The sequence below is a fragment of the Leucopleurus acutus genome (assembly GCF_964270905.1).
Source record: "Leucopleurus acutus genome assembly, chromosome: 12".
NCBI classification, from domain to species: domain Eukaryota; kingdom Metazoa; phylum Chordata; class Mammalia; order Artiodactyla; family Delphinidae; genus Leucopleurus; species Leucopleurus acutus.
In genome coordinates, this window is record NC_139154.1 from 58,045,776 (window position 1) to 58,058,418 (window position 12,643).

Here is a 12,643-nt window from a genome sequence, read left to right on the forward strand (position 1 = left end):
TTCATCTTCTGCCCAGTTGCCACCAACACCCAGCTATTACTGCCATGAGAGCCATTATGGAAAGCTTAGAAAAAAATAAACTTAGTGCTCTTAGAACACCTGCGTTTATAAGAGGGGGTGGGAGGAAAAGAGACCAGTTTAGAGGTTGCAGTTTAATATTACAGATGCCCAAGAATGTCCTTGTAGGAGCTTTGAGGATTCCTAGTTTAAAATCTCTGCTTTGTCCCTTAAAGCTATGAGACCTTGGGCAAGTTATTTAACCTCTCTAGATCTGTTTCCTCACTTGAACCAAATGGATTAAAATGCTATTGGCTGTTATCATGTCTGACTATAGTGAACAATTAATCATTTTAATCTCCTCTCCTTCCTTTGCCCCCAAATATCTTCCCTCTTACTCCTTGAACTTTTTTATTTCACTTTGTTAACTGTGCACAAAATGGCATGGAGATTCCTCTGGGACAACCAGCAGCCATCTAAAAATATATAAAATATTTGGGATGCTAAAAGTGCTTGTCAATTAAACTAGTGTTTATTTTCCTTAGAAAGCCGAAAGAAAGTCACTCAGGTGTGGAGTTTTTGACTGAGAATCCTGAGTGATTTTATTTGAGATTTGGGGCACTCGTGCTGAAGTTTGGGCTGTCTGAGGTGGGTGTCATAGCTGGGATCCTTGGGATGTTTGAGGAGTGGACAGGGCCATACCCCATGGTTAAGCATTTATTAATATATTCTGGCCAGTCCCTTGCCCAGAAAAAGGGACAAACTTTTTGTCTACCCTTTATCCTACATCAGCAACTGACGACTGAATCAGCATTCCTGTCGACCTAGAAACTTTGCCCTTTTTCATGGAAAACAGTATTTTCTGCATTTCAAAAACAAGTTTTTTAGTCCTAATCAGAATTTGGGGACTATCACGTTTTGTAATTCTCACTTGATTTAAAAGCTTAGTAACATGTGAAAATAGTATAAAATTCATGTGTTCTGAAGAGTTTCTCAGAGACAGTTGAGAGCAGTGGTTTCTGCTGTCCTTGTGGTTTAATCCTTAAAAACTCTTCATCTAAACCAAGGGCTTCTTACGTCCATTGGCTTATTAATTGTTGCCAGAAAGTGGTCCCTTCCTAGGGAATTCTTGCAAGCCCATGAGGCAGCAACCTTGCTGTTGAATTCGTCCTTGTCTCTGATGCCAAGCATGGGGCTGGCAGAGAGTAGGGGCTTGGCGTACGCTTGTTGAATGGATCAATGTAGGAGTCAAAAAGAGATAGAGCCAAACAATTTTTGAACAAACATTCTGCTTTTCTTCACATTTTTGAGCTCCCGATTAGCAAATGAAGTTATATGTCATCAGGGAAATGCAAATGAAAACAACATTGAGGCATATTATTATTATTAGTTAGTTATTTTTTTTTTTGGCCATGCTGCGCGGCTTGTGGGATCTTAGTTCCCTGACCAGGGATGGAACACACTCTCAGCAGGAAAAGTGTGGAGTCCTAGCCACTGGACCACCAGGGAAGTCCTAGAGACTCCTTTTTGTTACTCAATGTAAGGGGTTTTAAAGCTACAGCTTCAGAGAAGAAGGTGGGGAGAGAGGTGGAAGCTGGTGGAGACTCAGCCTTGCCTGTGCTGAGAGATGGTGGTAAGGTCAATTAACCAGAAAGCCTTGTGCCCTCCAAATAATGTGATGCTTAAGAACATGTACTCAGGAGCCAGACTGCCTGGGTTCAAACCCCGATTCTGCCACTAACTAGCTGTGTGTGTTGGGCCAAGTTACTTAACCTTCTGTCGTCAATTTCCATGCCTGTAAAATGAGAGTAATATACTGCCTACCTTATAGCAGTATTCTGAGGATGAAATGATTTAAATGTAGAGCACTTAGAAAGCGGCTGAGACTTAGGAAGCGGTCAATAACCGTTAGCTCTTGTGAGAGTCAATGGGCAGGACCCTGAGGACCTGCAGATTGGCAAGGAAGTGAACCAGGGGAGACTTGGAAGAGAGTGATTAATGTTTCACTTATGCCCAACCAGTTGAGTAATGGGAATGTGTGACCTATAACTGGCCCGGTAGGTTCAGGGCCCATATCCTGAGAGCCCCTCCAGCCATGGTAAAAAGAGTTCATGCACTTGAATCACATACTCTTCTGACCCACAGTAGGTGTGATGGATACAGAGTACCACATGAAGGGGGGATGGAGTTCCAAGGACAACTGAGTGAAAAATAGAGCAGAAAGTAATCGTAGCAATAATAGAAAAAAATGAACTACCTCCAAACCTTAATCTCTGCCATGATGATCTAAACTAAAAGATTATAGCATAGAGGAGCTTAAAGACAAGGAAGTTACTGTAATATGCCCACACATACCATTGTGCATACAAGGACACTGGCTACACTACTCTTTATGTCCCCGCCCCACCCTCCGTCCCCCCAGAAAAGCCCAACAACAGTTTATGCTCATCAGCATGCCATATAGCCATCAAAAGGGATATGGTAGACCGATATGGAATCACATGGAATGATCTTAAGACATTTGATAAATGAAAAGTTGCAAAACAATATGTGTAGTTTGTCTCTTTATGTAGAATATGTGTGTATTCGAGTATTTGTTTGTGCTTATATGTAGCTAATTTAAAAAACAAAAACAAGCAATTGGAAGTGTATATCCCAGATTGTTAGCAGTGATTATCAGTGGGAAGGAGAGGAGTTGAGAAATGAAGGATGGTTTTCATGTTTTACTCTTTATTAAACTTGCCAGATTTAACAAATAAAAATGTAGGACACCCACCTAAATTTGAGTTTCAGATAAACAATAAATATGTTTTATGTGAATGTCCCATGTATTCTAATAATATGGACATACTTACACTAAAAAGTTATTCACTGTTTATCTGAAATTCAGATTTAACAGGTGTCCTGTGTTTCCTCCAGCAAGGCCACTCTATATACTTGGGTATTTAATGCTCATTAAAGGAAATTTTCATGTACTAATTGTATGATTTTTAAAAAAGAAAAAGAAGCATAAGATAGTTTCTTTTCAAGACTACACAAAAATATAATTTTTAGTTAAGAAAATTGGCCTAGAAGCAAATTACAGAGCAGCATATATATGAAGACCTCAGTTTTATAAGAAGAAAAGCATATGCACACATATACTAAAAGATGGAAAGGTATACATACATAGATATACATAAGAATACTAACAGTCCTCTCTAGTGTTGAGATCAGGATGATTTAAGTTTCTTCTTTGTGCTTTAGAAAGCTCTTTTGTTTGTTTGTTTGTTTTTGCGGTACTCGGGCCTCTCACTGTTGTGGCCTCTCCCGTTGCGGAGCACAGGCTCCAGACGCGCAGGCTCAGCGGCCATGGCTTACGGGCCCAGCTGCTCCGCGGCATGTGGGATCTTCCCGGACCGGGGCACGAACCCGTGACCCCTGCATTGGCAGGCGGACTCTCAACCACTGTGCCACCAGGGAAGCCCTAGAAAGCTCTTTTAAAATGTTCGGAAAGAACATGAATTGCTTTTGGAAAGGGAAAAGGTCATGTGTAAAGAACACCATTTTTCCTTGCTTCCCTGCGGACGCAGATATGCCCAAGTTGCAGCTGCCCTCAGAAGGAAGTGGTGGGCAGCGGTGTGAGCCTTGTCTTTGGTTTAAAGTTATTAAAAAACTCTGTCATCCCATACCCTTGCAGGATACCTCCAAAAGCAGCCCTACTTTGGAGCAGTGGTTGGCAGGGTGGCCAACCGAATTGCCAAAGGAACATTCACGTTGGACGGGAAGGAGTATCAGCTGGCCACTAACAATGGGCCCAACAGCCTGCATGGAGGAGTCAGAGGGTTTGATAAGGTGAGTTGGGGGCATCGGACAGAGTCCTCACCTGGCACACTTCACTGAGTACCTTCAAGCATACCTTCTGTTTGCCAGGCACAATCCTAGGCCCTAGAGCAAATGCATGGTAAGGTGATACAGGAAAGAGGCTGCTCCCATGGTTTGGGGGAGCAGATGTGCCGGCTGTGTTCCAGGAGCCACTCTTCACTAGCTCATCTGACTCTAATAGGCAAGAGAGCCCTGAGTGAAAGGATGACAGCCCTTAGGAAAGACAGGGAGCACCTTTCTCACAGTTTTGGCATCAGAGTTGGTTGATCTTAGGCACAACAGAAAAGCGGATTGAAAATAATACCCATCACTTCTTGCACACGGCATTTGCATATATCATCTCCCACCCTCACTAGAACCCTGTACTGTCACCAAATGAGAAATCTGAGGCCCTGAAAGGCCACACAGCTCCTAAGTTGGGCTGCCTGACCCAAAGCCCTCATTCCTATACTACCACTGCTGATGTCCGCCACGGCTGCTGTGGGTGCCCCCAACCCAACACACCCCATGTATCTGTCTGTGAGCCCCCTCCCTATGCATTGTGGCGCTGCATCCAGGCTGCCCTTCCAATGAAGTGCCTCACGCCTCAAAATGACCTCGATTCTCCCCGGTTCCCCCTTTCCACGTTAAAACTCCCATCCCCTAAAGTGAATCCCTGGAAAACCAGGTTAGGAAAACAAATTGATCAAACAGCTTCTCCCTGAGGTAGGAATGCCTGCCCTCCTGTTTCCTAGCTGCGTAGGAGCCTGCAGGTGAACCCCAGTGATTCTGTTACTAGTCTAATTTCAGAGAGGTAATTTTGGTAGTTAGCTTTCCTTTAAATTATACCACCCAGGTTACTTCCTAGAAAAAAGCCAGAGAAGACAGGAACATGTATGGCAGTTAAGAATCACAGTGTTTTCTTTTCTACCTCTTACCGCCACCCATGCTGTTGAAGGAAGTTGGTCACTCTCTGTTTCCCCTGTCCTACCAGCTTCCTGTCTGTGGTTTAGAGCCGGACTGCCCCATCACTTCCCCTTTCCTCCATGATGGAACTCCTCACGCCAGGGAGACGTGAAGGCAGAGGGTATCCTCTGTCCTGGCAATATTAAGGCAGAGGGTCTCTGGAATATGCTAGGTGCATGGGCAAACCCCAGCCAGAGGAAGTTAGGCCCAGCTCTGTTTGGCCAGGGATCTTCGGAGGAGCCTCAGCACCTTGTTCTAGCTTGTTCCTGCTCACATGGTTCCTGTTCCACATGGAATTTTCTGTGGTGGTGTGTAATGGGGCATGCCCTGTATGAACAAACGCAGAAGGATAGTATTCATGTCCTTCTATGCAGTGTGTCAGCTGAGCCCCTTCTGTGAACCAGGGGGATGGGGATTCCTGAGACTCCAGTATAGTGAGGGATTCTTACATAACTGTTGCAGGCAACAAGCCCCATAACACAGATGCCAGGGGTGTGCTACAGGAACTGGGTATGGACAAATTAATGGCAACTGGGGAGGTTGGATTTGAACTGTTCTTGAAGAAAAGATAGTATGTCATTTAATAAGTGGATATTGGAGAGTGGCTGTGCAACAGCCCACAGAGGGGTGGGGAAAGACTTGGAATGCAATCTTGGAGCCACTGAAAGTTTTAGGCCACTAGGTTTTCATGTAGCAACATGAGCAGTATCACATGGACTTTGTTTTAAGTTGCATTTGGTTTCAACAATTACTGAATAATTGTTGGTTTGCAGGTATGTGTTTTTCTACTTATTCCAACACATTTTTTTAAAGATGAAATTTGAACAACCTGACAGGATTAGAAATGGTGTAAGTAGGCCTAGAGATGCAAATGCGGAAATTTTCAGGAAATTTGGAAACCATAGGGTCAGGGAAATCCTCCCGTGAATAGGAATTATACTTTCCACTTTATCTGATAATATTGCTTTACACAAAAATCTTTCCATTGTGTCCTTTCTCTAAAGGAAAAAAACTAGGTAGCAAGTTAAGACGATTTTATTTCAAATATTTTATTCCTAAAATTTTCCATTTGGGGGATTCCTTTTTCTTTATTTAATCACACATATACCAGGCAACATTTCCGGGAGATAATTAGGGTGTAAAATTAATTTTTTACTAAAGTCAGCGAATTTGTTTCAAATACCAGCTGCTTTCACTGTAGGCGAAGGCAGAGACCTCCGTTCCCACTGGGCTCCTCTTCCTGGTGAATGCAGTGTCAGTGAGAGAGATCCAGGCCATGCCAGGAGTGGGTGGGCAGAGCCTGGGCTCGTGGGCCATTCCTGTGACCCACAGAAGTTATTATCTTCCAACTCTATTTGCAATGACAGTGTTTGGCCTCAACTCTGCTGTTGGAAACGAAGATTGGAACAAAACATTGACTGAAAGTAAGATGTGGAATAGTGTAGACTGTCAGGCTAAGTTTGAATCCTAGCTCTGTCACTAATTACATGTATGACTTTAAACAAGTTATTTCTCCCTTTAAACAATTGCATGAATTATGACAGGGTTCTACTCCATCCCCTGGAATGTGGGAGGTGGAAGTGGGCAAGTTAGCTCCCCTGAACTCAATTTGCTCATCTATAAAATGGGGGTAGTAATATTAGTTGGAGCCAGGTGAAATTGCCAGTGCTCAACTGTTTTGATCTATAAAGATGGTAATTTCGGTTGGTTCAACTAAATCCTTACCTTATAAAATGGTTTATGTAAAGCACCAGGTCAGTGACTGGCTGGTGAGCACCCAACAAATGGAGGTCTCATGTCTGCAAAGGGCCCCTTTCCTAGTGACCCCAGAGCTCCCCCAAAGGGACTGGGGGGTCTCTGGCTACCTTGTCCTCTGATGGTGTAGAATAAGGAAGCAGGCTCAGGATCAGACAGCTTGATTCAAATCCACTGTCTTATTGGCAGTGTGGCCTGGGACAAGCAGTTTATCCTTTCTGAGCCTCCATCCTCTCATCTTTAAATGAGGATAATGGCACCTGCTTTACGTCAGCCCTGAGACACATAGTGTCTGCAAAGTTTCTAGCAAAGAGCCTAGGCTCATAATGGGCACTCGATAAGGCATATAAGATTACATATACATTTCAGGTGTACAACATAGTGATTCACAATTTTTAAAGATTACATTCCATTTAAATTTATTATAAAATATTGGTTATATTCCCCACGCTGTACAATATAGCCTTGTAGCTTATTTATTTTATACATAGTAGTTTGTACCTTTAATCCCCTACCCCTATGGTAACCCCATTGGTAACCACTACTTTGTTCTCTGTGTCTGTGAGTCTGTTTCTGTTTTGTTATATTCACTAGTTTGTTTTATTTTTCAGATTCCAAGTTGTCTTTAAATATTGAAATGTGGCATTTAGCTTGGGATTGGAGTGACTAAACAGCTTCAAAAACACTTTCTTCCAGGTCCTGTGGACCCCTCAGGTGCTGTCAAATGGAGTCGAGTTCTCACGGGTCAGTCCAGATGGTGAGGAAGGCTACCCTGGAGAGTTAAAAGTCTGGGTGACATACACACTGGATGGCGGGGAGCTCGTGATCAACTACCGAGCACAGGCCAGTCAGACCACTCCGGTCAATCTGACCAACCATTCTTACTTCAACCTGGCAGGCCAGGTAGGTGAACTTGCCTTTGATCACCTGCTGTAGTGTGAAGTGCCACTTCCCTCTTGTCTCCTGCATTGTGCTTTGTGGAATGACCTGGGGGAGTGACTGGAGAGACTAACCCAGTATGGAATTACCCTGGGATGAGGAAAAGTGCCCAGCAAAGCATCTGACTCATAATAGGTGGTCCACAAATGGAAGTTATAGGGAAATGAGTACATTGTGCTGCCCCACACGCTCAGACAGGTAACAAGCTATTTAAAGAACTCCCTGTCATCTAATTGTAACAAGTGTTTACATTTGCTTCCCCAGTTTCACTCCAGTTTCACCCCACCCCCCCACCAAAATTACTTCCAATTAAGGCATTTTCCATCACTGGATCCTTGAAGATGTGCTTAGCCCAGCCCCTTTAGATAAATGCTGCCAATGTTTGTGTGCTCCCTCTGTACGGCCCACCCTAGGAGTGGTGTGGAGACACTGACAGCCCCCCTTAGGTAATTCCCTCTAAACTACCTCCTAATGATAATATTTTAGCTTGCTGAGGAGGCTATTACATGAGACAGAATAAAAAAAAGGCTTAGCTAAAATCTGTAGATTCTATCTATGACTTTCTCTTCATCTAAGAAGCTCATCATTGTATACTAGACTTGAATCGCTTTGGCATGATTTCCTACTACAAAATGATGTTCACAGCCAGCTAGTAATATCTTGCATTTTTACACTTTTTAGGATTTTGTTGATGATATGCTGATTTCTTTTGTAGAATCTTTTCAAATAGCATGAGTTAATTGGTTCTTACATAATTTGAAAATAAGAAAGACGGTTCTTCACTTGCTTGTTCCTTATCTTCAGGAACTTCCACCATCCTTCTTGAGATCTTAAAGACAAACCAAAAAATAAGCACACACAAGCCATAAGAGACTCTGCAATCATGAGCATAAAGACCCCACTTTTTTTTTTTTACATCTTTATTGGAGTATAATTGCTTTACAATGGTGTGTTAGTTTCTGCTTTATAACAAAGTGAATCAGTTATATGTATACATATGTTCCCATATCTCTTCCCTCTTGCATCTCCCTCCCTCCCACCCTCCCTATCCCACCGCTCTAGGTGGTCACAAAGCAACAAGCTGATCTCCCTGTGCTATGCGGCTGCTTCCCACTAGCTATCTACCTTACGTTTGGTAGTGTATACATGTGCATGCCTCTCTCTCGCTTTGTCCCAGCTTACCCCTCCCCCTCCCCATATCCTCAAGTCCATTCTCTAGTAGGTTTGTGTCTTTATTCCTGTCTTACCCCTAGGTTCTTCATGACATTTTTTTTTTCTTAGATTCCATATATATGTGTTAGCATACGGTATTTGTCTTTCTCTTTCTGACTTACTTCACTCTGTATGACAGACTCTAGGTCCATCCACCTCACTACAAATAACTCAATTTCGTTTCTTTTTATGGTTGAATAATATTCCATTGTATATATGTACCACATCTTCTTTATCCATTCATCTGATGATGGACACTTAGGTTGTTTCCATCTCCTGGCTATTGTAAATAGAGCTGCAATGAACATTTTGGTACATGACTCTTTTTGAATTCTGGTTTTCTCAGGGTATACGCCTAGTAGTGGGATTGCTGGGTCATATGGTAGTTCTATTTGTAATTTTTTAAGGAACCTCCATACTGTTCTCCATAGTGCCTGTACCAATTCACATTCCCACCAGCAGTGCAAGAGTGTTCCCTTTTCTCCACACCCTCTCCAGCATTTATTGTTTCTAGATTTTTTGATGATGGCCATTCTGACCAGTGTGAGATGATATCTCATTGTAGTTTTGATTTGCATTTCTCTAATGATTAATGATGTTGAGCATTCTTTCATGTGTTTGTTGGCAGTCTGTATATCTTCTTTGGAGAAATGCCTATTTAGGTCTTCTGCCCATTTTTGGGTTGGGTTGTTTGTTTTTTTGTTATTGAGCTGCATGAGATGCTTGTAAATTTTGGAGATTAATCCTTTGTCAGTTGCTTCATTTGCAAATATTTTCTCCCATTCTGAGGGTTGTCTTTTGGTCTTGTTTATGATTTCCTTTGCTGTGCAAAAGCTTTTAAGTTTCATTAGGTTCCACTTGTTTATTTTTGTTTTTATTTCCATTTCTCTAGGAGGTGGAAGACCCCACTTTTTAAAATAAGTTCAGAAAGAAACTTGACAGAAATAGAACAAAATATTAATGGTTTTATGTGGGTAATAGATCATGGTGATTTTTCACTATTTTCCACATTTTTGTAACTAAGGGGGTGATCTAAAGGAATAGATTCAGAAATAGAAAAAGAAATTAGGCGTGAAGTATTACTCTGCCAATGTGTTCCAATGTAGGACGCAAAATGGGAATGTAATGTTCACTAAGGCTCTTTCTGCTTATGTGAGAGGAGGACCCTCCTGACCAGAATTTTCTACCCTTCCAATCCTACAAGGACTTGGAGTGACTCCTAAAAATTTCTAAATTTTTTTCCAGAGGCTGAATAGTTTCCCAGATCACAGACCCCACACAGAAGGGCGGTCAGGGTCAACTCCCTTCTGTGTGCTGTCTTAGTAAGTACAGCTCACATCCACAGCCTCTAGCTTCAGGGATGGGGTGGGTGAGGGCCACCAGCCTTTTGGAGCATCAGGTAAGGGTTGGTAGGCAGTTATCTGGCCTGGGGTCAAGGGGTCTCCCTGCATTTTCAGAACATCTCTTGCCCTACCTGGAAAAGCATTATTGTATGTCTTAAACCCTCCCCAGGTAAATAGCTCGAAACTTGATATTTACAATAGTCAGCTCATCTTATATATTTTCTTTTTGTTTGTTTTTTAAATTTAATAAGCAGTATTTTTGTCCTACTTGGGGGTCAAACTTTGACTCATCACTTCTAAGTTTGAGTGTTGGAGGCCTAGGGGGAGGAGAGCACTGTGTTTTTCAAAGAATGGAAAAGGTATGTAGGTTGCAGGTTGGTTTTTTTTTTTTTGGCCGTTCCTTTCTTATCTAACACAAAACTGGGAGAACTTTTTTTTTTTAACTGAAACTTTATCTAAAGATCTATGAAAGCAGGCCTGGGGCAATTTGAGATGAAAAGCAATAGGTTTTGGTATGACTGTGTAGGTATGTCATCAAGGACCCAAATTCCTCCATCGTTCCATTCTGCTTCTTCAGTGCTATGGTTTTTGTTTTCCAGCTAATCCCCTCCTGGTCACAAGATGGTTGCCACAGCTCCATGAATCACCTCTTCATATAGTCACATCCAGACATAAAAAAAGGAACTATTCTTTTTTTCATATCTCTAATGTTCCATTTTTAAGAACAAGCAAAACTTTTTCTAGAAGCTCCTCAGCAGACTTTCCTCACGTTCTGTTGGCCAGAAGTATGTCTTACGCTCTGCTTAACCCAATCACCAGCAAGGGAATTAGACTACAATGGTTGGCTTAGACAAATCAAAGTTTGCCCTCTGGGGCCTGGGTGGGGTTCCTTTCCCTGAATATATCCTCACATAGGCTAAATCAACAAGTCAGTGTTCTGCCAGGGGAAAGGGAGGGTGCTGATAATGGAGTTGAGATAGCTTTTGGGTAGTAACCAATAGTGTCTGTTATATCCTGCTAGAGGTGATAAGAGCTGAAGTAAGGAAGTGGTAGTGGCAGCGCACAAAAAGGTCTCTAAAGCCCCATCCAAGCCACAGTGAGCTTTATAAATGGTTAATGTTACAAATAGTAGCAGCCAAAGTTAACCAAAGCAAACACTGAACTCAGAGATGGGCCTCAGTTCTGTTTGTGAATCAGCATTCCTTGCCAAGTTTTCATCAGCCTGAAAAGGAAAAGAATCCAACAGTAATATTCCACCAGAGTAGACATTGCATTATTCCAGGTCAGAAGAGTCATAAAATGAAAAGCGTGCTTCCTTTACTGAAGGAATGTTACTGCTGTTTAATGACCCAGCAATTCAGAGAGTGGGTGCCTAGTCAGTGTTCCTTTCCTTCTCCTCCCAGGCTTCTTCCCAACATCTTGGACTCAATTTAGTGGTGTGTGATTTTCACACTGAATCATTTTCTTCCTGCCCTAGTGCTAAAAAACAAACAGAACAAGGAAATTCCTAAGAAGCTCTATTCATTATAATAAAAAAAACTCAAAACAACCCAAAAATCTATCAATAGGAGAACAGATAAGTTGTGATATATTTATACAATGGAATACTACTCAATCTTGAACTGAGCATTGAACAATTAGAGCCAAAGAAAGAGTCCCAAATTCTCATTCCCTCACAGCTGCTACCCTCAGTCCCAGGGGCCTCTTTGGTACTGGCAGTAGCCTGAGGCCTGAGGGGACAGTAGGGAGAGCCACACAGGAGAGAGACCCCTCTAGGCTGGAACAGCTCTAGGCGGGGGTGCAGGCCACTCCCATTTTGGACCTGCCTTCCCAGGTCAGATCAGGGACCAAACAAGTGGCTAAGATAGTGTGGGCAGAAGCCTCTGCCCCAGCCTTGTCTCCCACCCACTCCTACCCTTGACCGCTGGGACAGTACAGGAGAATCATAGTTCGTTAGAAACAGAGCCTCCTGGTAGCGTGAATAAACCAATTTCTGTCATGTTTAGACATCGATTCTCACAGCCTCTGAAATCTTGGCCTTTGTCCTCTGGACGACTCCATTTGATTTCGTGGCTGAGGCCTTCTGACAGTAGAATATGTTCTCAGTTAACCCAGAGCACTCTGCCTCTCTCTGCTCACTTCTCAGGAACCCCTCGGAGCCTTCAGTTTAGCTGAGCTCAGGGCTTCTCAACCTTGGCATTGTTGACATTTGGGGCCAGATGACTCCTTGTTGCCGGGGTGCGGAGGCTGACCTGAGCATGGTAGGCTGTTTGGCAGAATCCCTGGCCTCTTCACATGACTGCTTCCCCAGTAGCATTACCACCCCCAGCCGTGACAAAAATGTCTCGAGACACCTGTGGGGCAAAACATCCCTAGCTGAAAACTACTGCGTTCGTTTATTTTTGAGCATTCACTCAGCAAAAGCCCTCACTTGGTTTCCTTTCCACATCTTTTGCTGTGAAGCTTTAAAATACTGCTATTAAAATGTAATCCTTTTTATTAGAAACATGTATGTGTATTTTCCAGTTTGTAAGCAACACAACACATCCTTACTGAACTGTTCCCCAAGAACCCTGGACAGAATAGGG

The 12,643-nt window shown here is 42.8% G+C and overlaps 1 protein-coding gene across 1 annotated transcript in view; it reads left to right on the forward strand.

Annotated features, from left to right (window-relative positions):
• Positions 1–12,643, forward strand: part of GALM (galactose mutarotase) — a 95,689-nt gene that overhangs the window by 48,222 nt on the left and 34,824 nt on the right. The window contains exons 5-6 of the mRNA XM_082851877.1: positions 3,677–3,831; positions 7,258–7,464. Coding sequence (XP_082708003.1) covers positions 3,677–3,831; positions 7,258–7,464 — 362 coding nt within the window. The remainder of the gene's footprint in view (positions 1–3,676; positions 3,832–7,257; positions 7,465–12,643) is intronic.